The sequence below is a fragment of the Protopterus annectens genome, chromosome 9.part0 (genome assembly GCF_019279795.1).
Source record: "Protopterus annectens isolate FY-2018-M chromosome 9.part0, PAN1.0, whole genome shotgun sequence".
NCBI lineage: Eukaryota > Metazoa > Chordata > Ceratodontiformes > Protopteridae > Protopterus > Protopterus annectens.
This window is the reverse complement of record NC_056743.1, coordinates 953,907,223-953,929,722: the sequence shown is the minus strand read 5'-3', so window position 1 is coordinate 953,929,722 and position 22,500 is coordinate 953,907,223. Positions and strand designations below refer to the sequence as shown.

At 37.1% G+C, this 22,500-nt stretch overlaps 1 protein-coding gene across 1 annotated transcript in view; it reads right to left on the bottom strand.

The window, feature by feature from the left end:
- KIF27 (kinesin family member 27) overlaps positions 1 to 22,500 on the bottom strand; it is a 1,524,306-nt gene that overhangs the window by 1,217,964 nt on the left and 283,842 nt on the right. The window contains exon 3 of the mRNA XM_044083686.1: positions 3,971 to 4,171. Coding sequence (XP_043939621.1) covers positions 3,971 to 4,171 — 201 coding nt within the window. The remainder of the gene's footprint in view (positions 1 to 3,970; positions 4,172 to 22,500) is intronic.

Sequence of the window (22,500 nt, the reverse complement as noted above, 5' to 3'; positions counted from 1 at the left end):
AGGGATTGGGATTTCTTTAAGTGGAGCATGTCCAACAGCTCAGGGTTTGACATGGCCTTATATGTTAAGCAGAGATCGCCTCTGAGTAGACGATATGCCACAGAGTATAGCTGGAGTTTTTTTAGATGGTCAGCATATGGCATCTGCTTTAGGCCTGTGATTCTTTTAGTGAGGTATTTCTGTGGCCTTTCCAGCTGTTGCAGATGTCTTGTGAGGTACATACCAAATGGGGCATTATACTCTATAATGGGTCTAATGAGGGATGAGCACAGTGGGACAATGACCTCCTTTTTTCTGGATGAAAAGCCCTTAGTGATGAGGTGTGCCACATAGCAGGATTTCCTGACTGTTGTGGCGATGTGGTTATTGAAAGTGAGACCACTGTCCACCTGTGTTCCTAAGTCTCTCATCACACTTTCGATGTTTAGCATCCTGCCACCTATGTGGTAATTCATGGGTACATGTTTTTTTCCAAAAGGGATAACTATACATTTCTTGGCATTAAGCTTGAGCCCATGGCTCTGGCACCAGGCATCCGTTTCTGTAAGGCCTTTTTGTAGAATATCCACATAATTTGGGAATTCAATAATGGCTCCCAGTTTGCAGTCATCTGCAAACTTTGTTAGCCAGAGTCCCTTAGTGTTGGCCTGTACTTCAAAGAAGTATATGCCTAACAACAGTGGTCCCAGGACTGAACCCCGAGGTACTCCACTTGTCTGGAGCTGGATTTGGAGTCGGCTACTTTTATAGTCTGGGTTCTGTCAGTAAGCCAGTTGGCAACCCGTCGAGTGACGTAGGGATTTATGCCCAGCTTAGTAAGTTTATCTATGATTCCAGAGTGGGGGATGGTGTCGAAGGCCTTGGCGAGGTCCAGATAGGCTGTGTGGACCACCTTACCCTCGTCCACAGCTCTGGAGACTGATTCGAAGAAGTCAATCAGATTCAGGAGACAAGATCGGCCCTTCGCAAACCCAAACTGGGTGGGATCCAGTGTTTGAAGGTTGCCAATGTCTTTGTTTATAAGTTCCATGATAATGCATTCCATGCCCTTGCAGATCAGGCTTGTCAGACTGATGGGACGGTAGTTCCCAGGATCCAAGGCGGATCCTCCCTTGTGGAGCGGGATAACTGTAGCTGTGCCTCACTCAGTGGGCACGAAGCCTGAGGTGAGGCTATGATTAAACATGACACTTAGGTGAGGTGCCAGTTCATTTTGTAGTTCATGTAGCCTGGGATGTCATCTGGTCCCATGGATGCTGTATTCTTAGCTTTGGAGAGTGCGGTTTCTACCTGTGTGGCTGTGATTATCGGAATTTGGCAATCTTTTGGTATTGAGATGGGCCTTTTAGAGGATGAGAGGAGGGTGAAGTTGGCACTAAATCGATCTGCCAGGATATTGGCAATATCCTTGGGATCAGTATATTTAATGCCATTCTGTTGTAGCTCAGAGCAGATCTGAGCATTGCCATTTAGATTCTTGACATAACTATAGAATGCCTTGTGGTTATCTTTGGAATCTTTCACAATTTTATTTTCGGAACTAGCTTTTGAGGATTTTATGAGGGATCTCAGCTTCTTACTGAGGCTGGTGAGGGAGTTTTTCGCATCCTGGGATTTTCCTCTTTTCTGCAACAGTTTCTTCCTTCTGTTGTATAGTTTGTTTATAGCAGGGGACCACCAGATTGGCTTCCTTTTTTTGGAGAAGAGCATCTTGGTTCTATTTGGGATGGCACGATTCATGCACGAGTGGATGTGTTCTTACAGTGCCTTAGTGTAGGATTCTGCAGTCGAACTTCCAGATCCCGTCTGCATGGGTGTTGTGAAGTTTGTCACTTCTGACTTCTGTAGCATGAAGTTGGCTTTGGAGAAGTTTTTTAAGGAGGTTTCCTTACTGGGGGGTGGGATGTGGATGCCAAAGTACCAACTTGTACTTTTCAAATTTTTCTACAGAATGTGTAAAAAAAAAAAAAAAAACGGAACTTGTTATGTTCATTGTTTAATTAATATTTTATCTCTGTTATTTCATTTTTGACTTGTAACTATTGTCTGTGCTAATAAATGTTTATGCCTTGTAATACTGGAGCTTTTCTACTTGGATCGCTGCTGAAAAAGGGCTTTGCCCAGTCAGACCAACCCGGTTAACAAATGTCAAATAAATAAATAAAAATAAAAATAAAATTTTGGGAGATGAAAATAAGAAAAAGAGATAATTTTTAAAGATTATAGAAACAAAGAAATTATCACAAAAAATGCTAAGATGGAAAATGAAAATAGATGATATAGAGAAGAACAGAAGGATAGAAGGATGTACTATAATAATGTAATGAAACAATATTATTACTTAAATCCATGGGAAATTTTATCACAAGAAGTGATTAAAGCCATTAAAGTAAGGGAAAAGTGGTGTACTTAGATTATACAGTGTCAGCATTTCCTATGGAGACTGATAATAAATAAGATAATGGTAAAAGGAAATATGTCGTATATAAAGAAAGCTGAAAGAGTGTGTTTATTTATTTATTGAAATGTAAAAGAGTAGTTAAACTCTTGAAAAGTTGTGTGAAGACTTTTTTTGAGAATATTAATGACATAAACCATATAGATATGCATATGATTATTTATGGATATTATAAAAACAAGAAGAAAGAATATGCGAGAAGGGTAGATAAGTATTTATTTTATGTAATATGGGTCCATTGTAATAAAAGATTGAATGACATTTTGTTTAATGGGAAACAGATTTTGGCTGATACATTGCAAAAAATTAGATTATGGTTGAGGAAGAAGGAGTGGAGTCGGTTACGGAAAAATAATGATGATGGCACATAGGAATGTGTAAATATGTACCTGTCAACATGTATAGTTTGTAAATATGTAAATAATGTTTTGTTTATGTTGTGTTAATTAAAGGACTCCTGCTCTTTTAGCTAGGTGCTGTGGGATATTTTACATCAACTTAAGCTACCACCAACTCAAGCAGATGGGACCTTGGCTTACAGTCTCACCCAAAGAATGGCACACTCAGGAATTTCGCACCCTGTAATGCTGCAATGTAGTGTCAACAATTTGAAAAAAATTAATCCACTTACCTACAGTGGGAATAGATCCCACAGCCTTCTGATCTTCTAGCAGAAAAAACAACTGTACCACCTATTAAGCCACTGACACTAGCTGAAAAACGATAGCTACTAAATTACAAATAACTAAAATTATAAAACAAATTATCAATTATCAACAACATTTTCTGACAACTGCCAAAAGTGCTGTGCAATACCCATCAACATTCTGATAGTTTCAGTTAGAGTTTTATAAAACCAGAGTTTTTTTGTCTATTGCTTTCAAGAAAAAAAAATAATTTCTTAAAGGGTGTTTGACATACTTTACTGTATCAAGACAGATACCACAAGATGAAACAAGTGTTTCTAGACTACATTATGAAAGGATTCTGTGTGATCTAAAAGCACAAACAGTTGTGGTACTTTGGAAGACCTATGCTTGCCACAACAAATCATATGCTGTCTAGGTACTTCTTACAAGGACTGATATACAAAAATATTTATTTAGATATCTGCGGTGGTGCAGCGGTAGCATTGTAGCCTCACAGCAAGAGGTTCTCCCGTTCGATTCTCAGCTGGAGTGCGGGGAGTGCCTTCTGTGTGGAGTCTGCATGTCCTCCCCGCGGTTGGGTGGGCGTTCGAAAGATGTGTAGATGGGTGTGCCTTCGTTGAAGGTTGGACGTCGAGCTGGCACCTCAGCGTTCGTGAAAATCTAATGCCAATCATTAGCGGACCGGAGTTCCGCTGTGGCGACCCCTAACCGGGAAAAGCTGAAAAACAACAACATTCTAGAAGGTAAAATAACCTTACACAGAGATGCCCACTTCAAAGTTAGCTATAGTCCAAAATGAAGTCAATCATTTCTCTGGGATCAACAGACTTTAAAGGTTTTGATATTGTTCAGTTCCATTTACCTGTATTTCCTTTCTCATCCTCTCTGATATGCAAGTCTTTAGAAGACGTCTCAAGCTCCAGTAGGTCTCTTAGTTCATCTTTGTAAACTTCAATATATGAAATTTTCACTGTGAAATCAACATTGTGATTTTCAGAAATATGAAGAAACAGCTCCTGTATGGCACGTGGAATTATACCCTTCTCTTCTTCAGAGATGGAAGCTGAAACAAAATGTAAAATCAATATTTGGCTATTATACTCTTTGATGCATTTAGCAAATCAAACTCGTTTAACAAAAATACACAATTAATGTATCTGCATTACCAAGTCAATCCAGCTATGAATGCTGCAGATTATTTTTAATGTCTTTTAATTCAGAACTGTTTATGGTAACATCATGCCTACTACTTAGAAATTGGAAACAGGCATTTTATAACTCAAAATAACAAAATTATCAATTTTTTAGACTGGCTCAGTAAACATGGAGTGTCAAACTCAAATGACCATGAGAGCTGTATGAGGGACCAGCATTCTCAGCCAAGGGACACAGTCTTCAAAATAAAAAGAAAGTCAGTCAGTGCAGCTATAAATGCATACTAGTAGCTTCCCTCCCCTAGAGCTCTGCTGATTTGAAGGCTGCTTGACGCCTGAGAACTGTGAGTTTGATATCCCTGTGTGTAAACCATGTGCTTACTTTAAAATCTGATGAGTCTTAAGTCGTGTATTTTGCAGAAGAAAAATGTCATAAGAAATGTACAACGTAAAATATAATATAAAAACGGTACTTACGTATTATCGCAACCAGATTTTCGTGGTTGGGAATAGCGCCCATCTGCTCACAAATGAGTAGCTGGAAGATTTCTAACTGCTAATCATAGTCCTTACTACTTTCCAAAAAGTTTACATGACTTTAAGGAACAGGAACAATTGAAGAAATCCTCTTCCTGTTTCGCGAGCATTACAAATGCACGCATGAGTTGTTATGGCTGGTGTCGTACTGTGTGTTGGAATATTTTTTCATACTGGGCAACGAGTCCTTCACAGAAGGAAAACACAGAGATGCTATGTTTGCTTTTGGTAAACTTGGTCCTTGTAACCAATCCGTTTTCATTAATCTTTTAAGAACCATTGCATTGTTAATGATTTGACATGATGAGGGTGGATATTTTGCACTTCACTGTTTCTGAAGAGTCTTTTCAGAAAACCGATTCCTGTCCCCCATTTTCCTTTTCTACACAAATGTTTTCAACTGTAAAGAAACAGTATGGACTTCTTACTGAATATAATATTGTATATACCAGCACAAATGCCAACGGAATTATATGGTTTTCAACCGACTTTCGGCCATCACAAATGCAGGCATTATGTTTTAAGGTTTCAGCAATTAACTCGAGTAATGACATGCTGTTAATTTGGCATAACGCGTTAAGTGAAGTTACCCAACATTTATATACTTGCTCCGTTTCACTAGAAGTGTTTACATAGCCACAGAACTCCATCAGTAAAAACTGGGGAACTTCTGTATTATCGTTTTGTTTCACAAGCACCATCATACAAAAAGAAATGTGGGGTTTTCTCACCCCATTTCACTGTAACATGAACTAGTTTCCCTGTAATTTTAGTAATGATAGTCACTATTCCCTGCACACTTTCTTCCACAAACTGTAAATAATGCAACTGACAGTACAATAGCAGGCATGATAACTCGAGCATGTGTCTGTAACGGACGCAAAAAAGGAAGATGATTTCTGAACTTGTTTCGGTTTGTAAAAGTTATGTACAGTTTTGGCCACTTCTAAGGACTTACAGAATAACACTTTGAAGTGTTTAACGCACTCTCTTTTGTGGAGGTATGCGCATTTCGCAACCGCAAAAATCTGGTTGCGATAATATGTAAGCACCATAAAAACATTAAACCTGCACTAAAGAAGAATACAAAAATCACAATACAGTGTTAAAATTTAAAAATTACTGAAACAAGATAAAAAAATTTGGTACCAGCTAGTAGCTCTAACCAATGCCATTACTTCAGCTTTCTCTGGACCCAGTTTAACCCAGATGCAGGGCATTCAGCCAATGATATCTGTAAGGAGGGTATACAACATCAAGACAGAGTAATAACGACTGGGATCTTATCTAAGGTACACTCAAGTATCACAAGCATGACAGTGAAAATTCAGTCTGTACCATATCTCGGTCATTCTTATTGGAAACAATTAAGCAGTGAAGATCACTGATGACAAAATAAAGGTTTGCAGAATTCCACAAACCAAATGAGAGTAAAAGTGTAGATCCCAGTGAATGAAAGATAATGTTACACAAATACAGGTATTCTGATACTTCATTGACTAAAATGTCAAATGCTGAAGATTGAGGAAGAGTGTTATTCAACAGACATAATACATCTCCAGCATAGTGTGTCTGCTATATTATTGTAGCTAAATTAAATAAACAAACAAAAAGCAATTGTGTGACAGTATCCACCAAAATAACAGATACATTGCAGCTGTCATGTTGAGTGTGTAAATACATTATACAAGGTTGCGATATGACAAAATGGTGGACACAATTCATCAAGATTAGGGAATAATTATGACCCAGGCAAGCAAGAAGCCTGTAGTAGGTCAGGCCACTTGCAACCTGACATTTACTATGGTACAATATACTCCATTTTTTCACTAGTTATAGTTAAATTTGTTAAATGGAAAGCATGCTCATGGCTTCATGTCAACTCTGTGACTTCTAAATAACAAGAATACACAGGTAAGCCAATCATGGTGTTAAAATTTAAACATAAATGAAACTAGTGGGGCGGTAGGTGTAGAATACAACAGCACTAAGCACTTTTCTCATAACCGTCACATACTTATACAGACTCAAAATTACAGATATGAAATAGAATAACTCATGCAGAAACCTGGACAAGATATCACAAAAATAATAAATGACAATATAATCAACAGTAAAGTCCCTATTACATGTTTAAACAATATTATCAATGTTTAAACTTCTTCAGTTTCAAAACACATTTAAAATTTAAAATTCATATAGTCATTCAGTCCTGATGGGCAAGATGCATTCAGCCTTGTATGTCAACAGTATTCATTCTTTCTTGTCTAAAAGTGTTTCTAAATCTCCACCTCACAGGTCTATAGCCACAGAACATAAGAGAAAAACTTTTCAAACATAAAGACCTCCAGGAACATTTCTTTGCTGTGAACAATCCATGAGATGTACAGTGTTGGAGCCAGTTACCAGATTAGTAAACTCCCTTTGCAGCACAGTCACCAAAATGAGTTTTGCAGCCTTAGTAAAATAGCAGTAAAAAAAAAGAGAGAGACTAAGTAGTAGAAGTGATAGCGAGCAGTGCCAGCGGTATCTCCAGGCTCATGTATTATATAACATAAGAAGACTGAGACAGGAAAACAAGTCCCGAGGAGTAGACTTCCTTATAGCATTCAGGCAGTCCCTCTGGTCTGGTTATCCAGCAGGGAGAAGCACGAGCAAGACAGCATGTCAATCCCCCTTAAAAAAAAAAAAAAAAAATGAGGTTTGCTGAAAATGTTCTCAGCAGTTTTTTTTCCCCCAGTCAATCAGCACTCCATAAATGAAACATTGAGCAATCAACATGAATATCACCAGAAATGTGAAGAGATCGGGGGGGGGGGGGGTAAGGGTCCAGATCACAGCCAAAAAATGGGATGAACATCTTCCATAAAGGATGTCCTACACCAATCAGCTAGGAATATTTAGTAAATAAACAGCTCATGGTCTTACATTGGACTTACTGTACACTTTGCAATTAGTGCAGAAATCTTTTGCTGCCCTAAAGCAGTTTCGTTAAGAGTATTCTCAATGCAGTTTCAGTGGAAATACTGACCACAACAAGGACTGGAAGGGCAGGAGCTTGACATCTTGAGATCTTGAATTCAGAGTGCACTATAGAACTATCATGGAGGTTTTTTCATTGCCCAAAGGCAATTTCAGGAGAAATACACATGTCAACATGGAAATTCACTGAGGAGATCTTGTAGTCCCATGATCTGGAACACAAAGGACAGCACATAAGTAAGCAAGTAATTATCAAGGCATGCAGAGAAACAAAATGACAGTTGTGGCAGCAAGTTACTTCTGATAAGAATTTATCAAAGGATCTTAGTTTTTGAGTAGGGTGATAATTGCACAAGTGAAGTTTGAGCAAACCATGTAGGATGCTGTTATCTTGTTTTAGGTGCAGAAATTTAAGAATTTTTGGGAAAATTATCCAGTTTAGTTGACTGATAGCAATATGCAGTGGTAGATTTTTTGTTGGAAGGTTGGTAGAAATTTAGCTATTTTATTATAGGAAAGCATGAATTAAGAGAGCAGGACTGAATGAAGGCTGAGGGGTAGGGAATAGCAGGACATAAATTATTTTTTTTAGTACATCCACTGAGGAACGATACAACTCTGTAGAGCTACTTTTTGGTGATTTTTTTTTTTTTTTTTTTTACAATCTGTTGGATATGTATATCAAAGCTGAAATTGTCATTAGTAGTGACACTGAGGAGTTTGGTATGAGGGACAGCTTCAATGGAAGTGCCACTGGAAGAGGAAATGATGAAGTTTGACTTGGCATACTGATAGCTTTTAAGCAAAAACATTAGTCTTACTGACATTCAAGACTAATACTGCATCAGCAATGATTCTACAGATGAGAAGCTTGACTGGGTAATGAACTGCAGATTATAGAGAGTCCAAAGTAAAAAAAAAAAAAAAAAAAAAAAAAACACCATATAAATTTATTAATTACAAGGTACAAGTACAAAAAAACGATAAGAATAAAACAACTCCATTTAAAGACAGCAGTTAAGAGCTTTCATCCTACAAAGTAATGGGCTTCCTCAGAACTGCTTCCTTCATTGCAATCACTTAAATAACTTCCTCAAAAGGGAGGATTCAGCCCATGTGACGAGACACTCCACATTATCTCCATAAGAATCCAGTATCATTTCTTTAAAGCTAAAAATTCTTCATGCAATCAAACTGTTTTATAAGATCACATCTTGTAAGTACTGAATAAAATGTTTAAATGTTTAAATAATTTCATCAATGTTAATATTGCTACCATATGCCAAAGAAATAACCATATCACAGTATGTGCCAAACAAATCTCATGTTTCCTATATTTTCATTTTTTGAAAACATTCATAATTTGGCTGCCCTCATCTTTAGTACTGGGAGTATTGTTATATTTTCATTTAAACCAAGAGGGACAAAAGTGTTTAGTTTAAAATGGCAAAATAGTTCCTTATATTTGAGTTTATTATACCAAATGCCACCTCTTACTTCAACTGGGAAATTTTCTAAAATACATAAGACAAATTTGTTGAATCCTTTACAAATAATCAAATGTTTATATAATGCATTTTTTTAGTTCTTGTTAATAATATTTTAATTAAGTTTTAATATTCTTCTTCTCAATGCCCGTTCTGTTTTGCCCACATAAAAACTATAACAAGTAGAGCAAATTGCTAAATATACTACCTCTTTAGTTTGGCAGTTGTCTACTCGTGCTTTAACCACAACAGCCTCAATACTATAGAGTCACCATTTTTTCTTCTGGAAAAATATAGGGATGTTGATTGCAAAATCCGCATTTGTGGATCCATTTGTTTCTTTAATTCCTAGTAATTCCTTTTTTACTCTAAAATTGCATTTATATTGTGGCGTGCTTTAAAAACCAAACAAGGGTCAAGTCCAGAAATTTTTAAGATGTGTTCATTAGCCCTAAAAATGATTCAAATCTTTTTAACAATATCCTTAATGTTTAAACTTTCAGAATTGTATTCTGACTAAGGCTCTCTCGAAAGGCTTAGATACTTCATTTTCCATATGTGTACAATCAACTCTGCTGCTTGACCTTGGTAAATGGTAAAAATCACTTTCTCCTATCACAAATTTCATTTTTAATATCCATTACTAGTTTCCTTGGATAGTCTCATTCAGGAGACATATTAACTAGCTTTTCATATTCAGTTTGGTATAAAACATCAAAAGAAATCATCCTGGACAAATGGATGACTTGGCCATTGACTAAACCTTTTTTCATGTTAAAAGGATGAGAACTGTCAAAGTGAAGGTAACTATTGCTGAAGGTGGGTTTCCTGTGTATGATGGATACAAAATTTCCACCTACCATGGAAATACTGATGTCTAAATAATTAATACTATTGAGGTCAAAAGAATAAGTGAATTTCAGGAAGCCAATGGTGTTACTGAAATAATGAATAAAGTCCTTCAAAACGGTGGTTAGACCTTTCCATAATATAAATATATTGTCCAGAAGTCTAAAATATTTGGACCAAAATCTTGAATAGTTTGAGTCAAACACATTCCATAAAACATTGAATAAAGCACTAGAGTAGTCTATTAAAGTTGAAGCTAACAATGCCCCCACCTTTAGCTAGTTTCATAATTTTGTATAATTTGTTTCTTTTTAATTTAACTAACAGTTCCATTTATCTGTGGTTAAGATTGTGACTCCTCATTTTCCTATGTGGGTCACTTAACTTGTAAAAGTCATTAATACAGTCGGTCTTGAATGTACAACAGGATGTATTAGGGGGGTTAAAGAAAGTCTTTTTCTTGAAGAACTGTTGGACATGCTCCTCTTAAAGAAACCCCAATCCTTCAGAGCCACACACTCCAGGGATCTAAACCTTGTCATCACAAGGAACAAAACATGCTGGAGGGATAGATTCCTGACCCAGAGACTCCCCATACTCTGGAATAGACTGCTCATACATGTCAAGCAGAGCGCCTCCTTGACCCTCTTCAAAAGGAACCTTGATGATTGGATGGGAGAAAGGAAATTCATCCCGGGAATCACGTCAGTCACCCTGCTAGACAGGGGTCCAGGGAAGTAAATATTGTGGGAAGAAATATCCAGGGAATTGTTATGGCTAAGCTTGTATATGCCCTAGGGGCCAATAGCCTAGTACCAACCTATTAACCTATGACACTTTGATGTTTATTAGAATTCACTTGACATTTTTCTTTTACATCACTATGTTCATTCTAGATAACATTAATTTTCCTAGTGAAATGTTTTAACTTTACAATTGTATCAACTGCATTAAACTTTTTAGTGAATACAAAATTAAAACCTTTTTCAAATAATGAAAAAAGTCCATATTTATATCCAAATTACTGTAACTGAAGATGTGGAACCCATTATATGTGCTCCAAGTCTTACTGTGTTGAATAATTGTATCTCTCTGGGTATGTATGCATTCTTTCTAACTTATCTCCTCCCTCTTCCTCAACCCCTTTGTTTTCCCTCTTTCTATGTCTCCCTCCCAATGCTCCTGTTGCTCTTGGGGTATGGATCCCATTAGTTTTGTTTTGCTATGCTCTCAGATCTCTGTAAAGGTGGAAAGTCTAAAGGTCTGAGTGGATTTTCTGTACCCATATCCAATTCCAGTTCAGAACACAGTATCAACTGGTCAAAGCTAGCATTTCCCTTAAGAAAGGCATTTGAATCCTAGGTGACCCTATGCATTTTGGAATGAGGAAAAGAGAAAGCCTTCCCTTCACTATACTGTAGACAATCCATGTGTATGTTATGTTTTTTCCTACTGTAAACTGTATTGCAGTATTTGTCTATCATATCAATCAAATGATCATATCTGTACTTGTATATACTACCTCGGACATAATCCTGTTGATATTAATCTTGTTATGTTTGACAATGGCTCTCATGATTTCACACCCATGTTTGTCAAACATTCTAACAAATTCATCATAAAAACTTTTGTCCATTTCACTCCCATTAGAAAATTTATAAATTTTAAATCATTGTGGTACAATCCTCAAATTCAACAGTCAAATATTCTTTCTCGATCTGTAAATTCCTAAATTCAATAACTTCCTCTCCAAGGATAAAATCAAATGTTCAAAAAGAGGAGGGTCACAATTCACTGTCTCATTTATAACTGTTTCACTAAAAGTAAATGTGTAGTTCTTATAACCAGTTAAATTGTCACTAGTCCCTTGCTCAAAGGTTTGCATGTGCTTGTTATAACATCTATTGTCATGGTAAAAATGATCTGCTGAGTTGAAAACAGTACCTTGAAATGGTAGTTTAAAGTGGGGAGTGTTGTAACCCTTGAACACCTCCACTAAGGATAGTCTCACTGTTGTATGCACCCAAATAGGGCTTGCCCATATCACTCACATCCACCTGCTTCTGTCCCAACTGTATTTCTGAAAGTAAGTCAATGATTTTAGTAAGTTCCCCTTTAACCAGCTCAATGTCTTCAGAAAGTTTATCGATCGTCAGTTGAGGGGCCTGCAAAATTAATATAGATGGACTACATCCGGGTAAAACCATGGTGTACCAAATCCGCTCACAGTACTAGAAACCAACAAAAACATGGGAGTGCATGGCTAGACCAAGATTTGACTGAAGATTCTTGGGACCTTTTGGGCAGGCTAAAAAGTTACCCAAGTACAAAACTAACTGGGTTTTTAACCACCGACGTAATAGATTTTTTTTACCTGTACTCCTTTGGAAGAAGAATGGGGTTGATTGAAGAAGCTTTGTTGGATTTGGATTTTCTTAACAAGAATTATATTAATATACTGTTAGGGTATATGGAAGTGATTTTAATCAACAATTTTATATTTTTTGAGTGGGAAAATTTTAAACAAAAGAAAGGAGTTGCAATGGGAGCAGCATGCGTCTCCACATAGTTTAATCTGGTCATGTACTCCTGGGAAAAAAGATATTTGTTTGACTCAGAATATTTAAGATTTTGATCCAAATATTTTAGGATGATATATTATGGACAGGTCCAACCAACATTTTGAAGGACATATTCATTACTTCAGTAACACCACTGTTTCTTGAAATTCACTTATTCCTTTGACCTCAATAGTATTAATTATTTAGAAATTTTGTATCCAACATACACAGGAAATGGACCTTCAACAATACTTACCTTCACTTTGACAATCGTCATCTTTATAAAATGAAAAAAGAATTAGTCAAGGGCCAATTCATCTGTTTTTCCAGGATGGTGTCTTGTGATGTTTTATACTAAATGTAATGTGATTTTAATATGATAATTAATATGTTTCTTGAAAGAGGCTATCCAAGGAGACTAGTAATGGACATTAAAAATGAAATTTGTGACAGGAGAAATAGTGATGTTCCACCTCTACTGGCGGAAGGATTGACTAGATCAACCAACACAGTGGATCGTACACATACTGAAAATAAGGAATCTAAGCCTGTCGAGACAGCCTTAGTCATAGAATACAATTCCAAAAGTTCAAAGGTTAAGGACATTTTTAAAAAGAACTGGATCATTTTTAGGGATAATGAACACATCTGAAAAACTGCTGAACCTCGACCATTGTTTTGTTTTTAAAACAGGTCATTATGTAAAAGCTATTTTACAGCATAAAAAAAGGATTACTAGGAATTAAAGAAACAAAGGTGACCCACAAATGTGATTTTGCAAACAATGTCCCTATATTTTCTGAGAGGAAAAATGGCGACTCTACAGTATTGAGGGTGTTGTGGTTAAAACACAAGTAGGTTACTGCCAAACTAAAGGGGTAGTATATTTAGCAATCTGCTCTACCTGTTACAGTTTTTTATGTGGGCAAAACAGAACAGGCATTGAGAAGAAGAATATATGAACATAATCATATTATTAACAAGAATGAAAAAAAATCTTTATATAAACATTCTATTACTTGTCAAATTTGTGTTCTGTATTTTAGAAAATGTCAACTGAAGTAAGACGTAGAGCTTGAGAGAACAAACTCAAATACAAGGAACTCATTTGACAGTTTAAACTAAACGCTTTTCAGCCTCCTGGTTTAAATGAAAACAAGAGGAACAGCAAAGTAAGCCAGCAAACTGTGACGCTGAACAAATCCAGTATTTATTGCATGTCAGCAGAAGAAAAAAGGAAAAAACAGACCAGTTTCGGCTAATATAGCTACATAGCCTTCCTCAGTGTTAAAAAAATGCAAAAAATAAATTCCCTTTTATGCATGATATCAACCACAAAAGAAACTGATTGGTAAATTATAAATGCTTATTGAGACCTTGTGGAAAAAGTCCACCCGATTTAATTATCCACTTATTTTCTTTGGCATCAAGAATATTGTGCCATCCTTCTTTATTTAATCTGTTGCCCTCAATTTTATTACCACGAATCTAAAAATAGCTATAGAATGTACTAAGGAGTGTCTGTATAGTACACTAGTGGGCTTCCTTATCCTCATGTCACTAATGTGTTCAGATATTCTTATTCTCAGTGGTCTCGAAGTCTGACTCACAGAGAATGCTGAGCAACTGCATGTAGCCAAATAAATTATCCAATCGCTATTGCAGTTAGCAAAAAATGTGACATCAAAAACATTTTCTGTATTCTGACTCATAAACTGTTTAGACTTAATTCTATCGCAATGACTACAATGACCACAGGCAGAACACCCCATAAGAGTATCCCCAATAAAGTTGTTTATACCCCAGTGTGACCCGAACGTCTGGGTCCTCGTTTGTAGTTACTTAAATGGGAGCCCAGATTTCTGCCTCTACGAAAAGAAAATAGGCATTTCTCCTGAAGAAATTGAGATTATGATCAGCCAACAGGATGTTCCATTGCCTTTGTACACTATTCATAAGTGTGTCTGTGTTCTTTCCATATGTGGTAAACAACTTGATATCAGAGTTATCAGTTACTTGTTTTTCTTTATATTTCAAAAGGTCGCCTCTATTTAATGTGGTAGCCCGATTACTGGCAGTCAGAACATGTCCCATTTTGTAGCCCCTTTCACAAAATTTCCTAGTAAGATCATTCCTGAAGTATTCATAAGTGGATTCCCCGGAGCAAATTCGTCTCATTCTTATGAATTGTGACTTGGGGATGTTCCTACCTACATAAGGTGGATGATAGTTGGATGAATGGAGAAGGGAATTGTACTGTGGATATTTGCGAAATACCTCAGTTCGTAAAGTGTGATCAGTATTTCTGGTAACTAGATGCCAAAGGCATCTCACCAAGAGGGCTGAGAGTAAGGACACAACCACTTGTCAATGAGATAGATGCAGAATTGGCCAAGCAGTGGGCTATTATACAGCAACAAACATCTATGGCTTTTGTTGAAGCACTAGCTAATTACCATGATCGAATTATTGATAGGGACATTGTGGATGTCACTAAGTTATGTGAAGAAACAAAAATCTTTGAAGGGCAACCTTTTTATAACACGGGTCTCAGCAAACTTAGCAAAGACCTCCTCACCTTAGAACAGTTACGTCCGCAAATTTCAGCAGGCCAAAACTGACTATGAACGGGGAAACCCATTTAGTTACAATAAACATGTTAAGTTTGAAGAAGGGATTAGTAGGGTGACCAAAAGGAAGCATCCCAGATTCATGTTTAAAAAACGCCCAGCTGGTATTGAGACATCAATGGATGATACCTCATCAGACACGGATTTGGACATACAGCAGGTTTCAGACTCACCCACCCCAAAAAGAAGCAACACACAGCCCCTTTAGGCCCTACTACAAAAGAGCAGAGAGAAAACATTAAAAAAATAGACAACATGGAGGGGCTGTTGAAATTACTGATTCAGAAGTGAATGTATGTAACAATGTTTTAAATATCTCTAATACCACTTTGTCACAAACACAAATAAATCTACTTAATAAAGGCTTAAGCTTTATTCCTGGTTTGCTCATTCTGAGGATCACTTCACTCAAGATATACTAGCATTTTGTAGACTTTTGAATTTAAGACTACACTTTCAAGGATCTACTGATGGCGACTCTGATAGAGTTTTTACTTATCATAAATCAAAATCTGTACCACCCATGCACCATAATGTTCAATTATTTCAAACAAGTGTACTGAAGGATTTGCATTTCTATTCTAGGGAGGTGAGTTATAAGGCTATCAATCTCTCAAAGACTGAACTAGAGACCTTAAATGATTTCGAGAATAACAATGATCTAGTTATTCTCTCTGCTGGTAAAGGTGGGGCGATTGTTGTCATGAACTAGGCTCAATATGACACTGAGGCACAAAAACAACTTAGAGATGGGCGACATTATGTGAAGATGTCTTTGGAGTCAACATTTAGATTAAAAAAACAGATTGATGATTTCTTACTATCTGCTAGGCAGGAGGGAATTATCTCTGACTCTACTTTACATCATCTTAAAGTGTCGGACCCTATTAATCAATACATTTACTTCTTACCTAAGATTCATAAGGACCCTTGTAACCCGGGCAGAGGTTCACTTACTGAGCCACTGTCACAATTCCTCACCAAATTTCTGCAGCCACTACTAAAATGGTTCTGGTACTGTTCAAGAATTAAGGACACTACTGAATTTCTTCAGATCATTTCCGAAACTCAGTTGGAACAGTGGTGGCTATTATGTACACTAGATGTCAGTGCACTGTACACCAACATACTACATGAGGCCAGTTTGGAAGCCATAGAATACTGGCTATACAAATCGGACCTCTACCAACCTGGTTTCAACACCTTCCTGATATGCCTCACTGAACATGTCCTTACCAAAAATGCCTTCTTCTACCAGGAACAGGGCTACTGGCAAATTAAAGGAACAGCTATGGGGGCTTCCTTTGCCCCTATATATGCAGACCTTTTCATGGCTTATGTTGAAGAACATTTGATCTATGATAATGCACATAACATCTACCTGGTGGAAATGGACATTTGGAGGAGGTTTTTGGATGATTGCTGGATAGTATGGAGATTGGATGTGGACTATTTGTTGGAATTTGTTGGCTATCTTAATGAAAACAAATGGGGCCTGCAATTTATAGTGAATCATAGTTTAGAACAAATAACATATCTTGATTTCTAGTTACCACAAATGGCGATCACACTTTACAAACGGAGGTATTTCGCAAACATCTACAGTACAATTCCTTTTTCCATGCATCCAGCTATCATCCACCTCGTATAGCAAGGAACATCCCCAAGTCACAATTCATAAAAATGAGATGAATTTGCTCCGGGGAATCCACTTATGAATACTTCAGGAAAGATTTTACTAGGAAATTTTGTGAAAGGGGCTACAAAATGGGACATGTTCTGACTACCAGTAATCGGGCTACCACATTAAATAGAGGTGGCCTTTTGAAATATAAAGAAAAACAAGTAACTAATAACTCTTGATATCAAGTTGGTTACCACATATGGAAGGAACACAGACACAATTATGAATAGTGTACAAAGGTACCGGAACATCCTGTTGGCTGATCATAACATATAACTTATCTCAATTTCTTCAGGAGAAATGCCGATTTTCTTTTTGTAGAGGCAGAAATCTGGGCTCCCATTTAACTCACTACAAACGAGGACCCAGACGTTAGGGTGACACTGGTGTACAAACAACTTTATTGGGGGATACTCTTATGAGGTGTTCTCCCTGTGGTCTCCGTAGTCATTGCAATAGAATTATAAAGTCTAAACAGTTTATGAGTCAGAATTCAGGAAATGTGTTTGATGTCACATTTTTTGCTAACTGCAGTAGCGATTGGATAATTTATTTGGCTACATGCAGTTGCTCAGCATTCAATGTGGGTCAGACTTCGAGACCACTGAGAATAAGAGTATCTGAACACATTAGTGACATGAAGATAAGGAAGCCCACTAGTGCACTATACAAACACTCCTTAGTGCATTCTACAGCTATTTTTAGATTCATGGTAATAGATAAAATTGAGGGCAACAGATTAAATGAAGCAGGATGGCACAATATTCTTGATGCCAAAGAAAATAAGTGGATAATTAAATTGGGTGGACTTTTTCCACCAGGTCTCAATGAACATTTATAATTTGACTAATCAGTTTGTCTTTTGTGGTTGCTGTCATGCATAAAAAGGAATTTGTTTTTTGCATTTTTTAACACTGAGGAAGGCTATGTAGCTATATTAGACGAAACTGGTCTGTTTTTTTCCTTTTTAATACTGGATTTATTCAGTGTCACAGTTTGCTGGCTTACTTTGTTGTTCCTCTAGTTGGTATTCAAGCCGTGCAATTGCTGTACGTGCAGGGGGGATGCTTTTTTCTGTTAAATGAAAACAATACAATACTCCCAGTACTAAAGATGAGGGCAGCCAAATTATGAACGTTTTAAAAATATAAATATAGGAAATGTGAGATGTGTTTGGCAAATACTGTAATAAGATTTTTTGTCTTTGACTTATGGTAGCAATCTTCTTCTTCTTCTTTCGGCTTTTCCTGGTTAGGGGTCGCCACAGCGGATCACCTGTCCGCTCATGATTGGCAGTGGAGTTTTATAGTGTCGAGTTGCCAGCCCGGCGCCCAACCTTCCACAGAAGGCACACTCACACCTAGGGCCAATTTAGAGTATCCAATCCACCTGCAACATGTCTATGGGATGTGGGAGGAAACCGGAGCACCCGGAAGAAACCCACGCAACCACAGGGAGGACATGCAGACTCCGCATAGAAGGCACCCCAGCCGAGGATCAAACAGGAGAACCTCTTGCTGTGAGGCGACAATGCTAACCACTGCACCACCGTGGCTGCCCCCATGGTAGCAATATTAATACTTATTAAATTATTTAATCATTTTATTCAGTACTTACAAGATCTGTTCTTATGAAACAGTTTGCATGCAGAATTTTTGGCTGTAATGAAATGATGCTTGTTTCTTATGGGGATAATGTAGAATGTCTCTTTAAGTGGGCACAATTCTCCTTTTTGAGGAAGTTCTATAACTGACTGATTGCAATGAAGGAGGCAGTTCTGAGGAAGTCCATTATTGCAGGAAGAAAGTACTTAACTGTTATCTTTGAATAGAGTTTTTTTATTCTTATTGCTTTTTCACTTGTACCTTGTAATACATTTGGTGTATTTTTTTTTGTTTGTTGTTTTACTTTAGACTGAATATTTTTCATTTATTAGTGATACTTGATCTGGATGATACCAGGTCTTCCTTTTTGTGCAGATAATTGGGAAAATGCTGTAGGATACATGGGTGTAATAATAAGAATTTAATACAAATGCTGAGAGTGAAGAATTTGGGGGGGAGGTTGGGTGATAAGTGGTATGGCAGAATAATAGAAGTGATGGGTACAATAATAGGTAGGCTAGGCTTATGTAGAGAAAAGCTGATGTTTGATTATAATAGAGGACCAGGACTGGAGTAAATACCACCATGAAATAGAAGTAGTGTGAAAGATGATCATAGATGTCGGCGTTGGTAAGTTTTGGATTTGATAGGTTGTGGAGGAGGAGGAGCTTTGGAGTACATATACTAAGGGGTCAAAATAAGGTACTGGATAGTTTTAATGCAGAGACTTGAAGAGATAGAGGTAAATGCAGGAAAGTAGGATGGAGGGAAACAGGAGAGTGGGTTGGAATAAGGGAATGGCTAGAGGATAAAAAGTATAGCAACAGAAGAAGGGTAACAGCAATATTGAGTAGCACAGTATTGTAGGTCATGGTAAAAGGGTTGGTACAGATGACTGTCAAGAGTTAGTGGTTTTAGAGTAATGGGAGATGGGAGCTATATGTGTAGGTAAGTTATAAATTACTATATGAGCATCAGGTGTAGCAGAGTGATACTGGGGAGTAATTTATGGTTAATGAAACAGCAGCAGTTATGAAGAGGGTGGCAGGGAAAAAATAATACCATGTATTAAAAGTGAGGGGAGGGGGTTAGAGATAAAACATTGAAATGCAGTAATAATACTACATGAATTGTGTAAAGACAGAGCGAGAGACAGAGTGATAAGGAATATTAACATCTAATTATTATCTGTAGGTGCATATATTTTAGGAGTGATGATTCTTGTGTAGTTGTACTGCTACTGGAGGAAGTGTCATTTGTAAGAGTAAAGGGTATCATGCTGTGAGTGTGTTGATTTATGATTTGAGGAAGTCACAAAATATGTGGTTGTATCACGAAGTTTGGAAAGGGATGCAAAATGAATTTGTTGGTGTGAAAATACTGTGGGTAAATCTGTCAGGTGAATATTTGACATTGTAAGTGTGGGTTAGTAGGATACAAAAATGAATGGCAGTGTTTCTTTAAATGGATGAAATTAGTAGATGGTATATGGGTGGAGAAAAAGGAGGGCTTAAATTCAAGTATACGGGGGGGAATTGGAGTAGGAGAGGAGTGAAGCTGGCAGAGACTTGTGCATCAGCTGGAGCAGATCACTCTTCGCAGGTGCAGATGAAGTTTCATGAATGAATCTCACTTGTCTGCAAGGTTGTAAGGTGGATGCTGGTTCAAAATAAATGGAACCATTGCAAGTACAGGATTTACTGTCAGCAGTGACCTGCTATGAAGAGTAAAAGTCAGAAAGTAGCTAGGATTTGCCAGCAGCTGGTAAGGGCAGAGAAAATAACTAGTAAAAGCAAAAACAACTGCAATGGACACCAGAATCCTCCACAAATGTATCAATATTTATTCCTGTTACAAAAAAAAGGCAAGTAGCTGACTCTTAGCTTAAACTTATGCTCGGCTTGTATAGATAGCGGGGGAATCCTAGGTTATAACACTACTTCACTTGAGGAATGAAGGCTATAATGATGAGTACTTGGTCTTCAACAGCCAGTCAACAAGTGAACACACTGTATGCTTTCCAACAGAAACAGACTTCTCCAATAGTGCCATCTTAATCCACTCTTCTTGTGTTTCAGTGCAGTATTTTTCTAAGCTCCAGTATTCTATAAAAGGCTTCACTATAACATTCACTTCTGATACAGTCTTAAAACTGATGATGAACTAAACTGGTGCTGCACTACCCTGCTCCCTAACAGAACTTTTCCTATTTCTTGTTTCTGTGCTATAGGTATTACCCTCTTTCAATCTAGCTTATAAGGTACGAAAGCTATCTTTAAATGGGGTTGTATCCACTTTCCCCAACTGTTAACAGCAACACCTACAGATACGCAAAAATGGCTAGTGTCGTAACTAGCACCACTGCTGATTTCTTTACAGGCTCTACAAATTTCTTTTTTTCACAAGGAATGCAGTTTATCCTGTATCCTAGCTTTGATTTCTGGACAGTTGCTGGTATAAAATGTTTATTTATTTATTTTTTATGTCTTTTCCTAATTTCACTTTTTTTTTTTGTTTGTTTTTTTTTTTTTATTAAAGTACTTCGTTTACAAGTATCGGTCTTACTCAGATTGTCCACTATTGTTAGCCAAATCACATGCTATTGATATAACTCTGCTCAGAGAGACCAGACAGTCTGAATTTCCCTTTAAAGCTAAGTTTTATTACATTCACAGAACTGTCATTTTGGTTTAATTATATACTTTGCAATTGCTTTGATCCGCTACAAAGTAAATGACCCCTTGACTGCCTCTGTGTTCTGTTCATCCAGACTGTCATTCTAATTCTGGCTTGCTACTCTGAGAACATACGCAAATTATATAAATCATTGACTTTTTCAAAGGTTGTGCGACTTACCAGTAAGTCAGTTAACTTGCAATTACATTCTTCTGTAATCACGATCAGGTGGAAAAGAGAGTTTCTTTCCCTAAAAAAATATTACTGCAGTTTCTTCTGTGTCTTGTCCTGAAAAATATAGTTAACAGAAATCACCTGTTATACTTTTTCTGTTATCAGTAAAAGGCCTTGTGCTTTTTTTCTTTTAGGTTGCACTACCTCTACCTTAGTTTCATTGGACATCTTCTTTTCACTTAATTTCCTTTATGTTGCCCATTTCACTGAAAAGTTCATCTTAGAAGAAAATGTCATCTGTCAAACTTTTTTCTTGGTGCCGATTCCTGCTGCTTAGAGCTCACCATTAACAGCGTTCACTACTTTAAACTCACAAAAACGATCTCAAAAATCTGCACAGTCCTGAGTACCTTAATCACCATACTCACTTTTTAAAGGGTCCTCACACAAGTGCATTTTTACTATTCTTATCCAGTTTCTGTGCAAGTACTTCTTGTAAGTTTCTGTGTAAACTTCTATATTGTACTGATTCAGTTTCAGAGCTCCTTATCAGTTCATCTCCAGTTTCTATACTGGCCATCTGTTACAATTTTGTGTTTACTTTCCTGCATCGAGACATACTTCTGATAGTCAACAAAATCCTTTTTACTGCCTCTAATCACAACCAAATATTGGTTAATTTTATTTCAACTGCTCCCCTATCTAATTTTTCTAATTCCTTTTCTGTAAGAACCTGATAAGATATTAACTAACCTTTTACCCCACCTAGAGCTTCTGTACTTTGGCTCAACAGGAATCTCACTAAGGCTTTAAGTTATTCTCTCTCTCTCTCTCTCTCAGTATACACTACTTACCCCATTTTCTTGTCCTCTCTATGTTGCTCTCCCTCTGTTTCAGGGTGAAGGAGCAAAAGTGGTTCACTGGCTTTTTCTTTTCAAAGTTGCTCTCTCTTTACCTCATGGTAAAGAAACACTGCTCTCTTACTTATTTAATTTGTTATATCCCTCTTAAAAGGGTAATGCAGAACACAATTCATCTCTCGTTGTACTGGTTT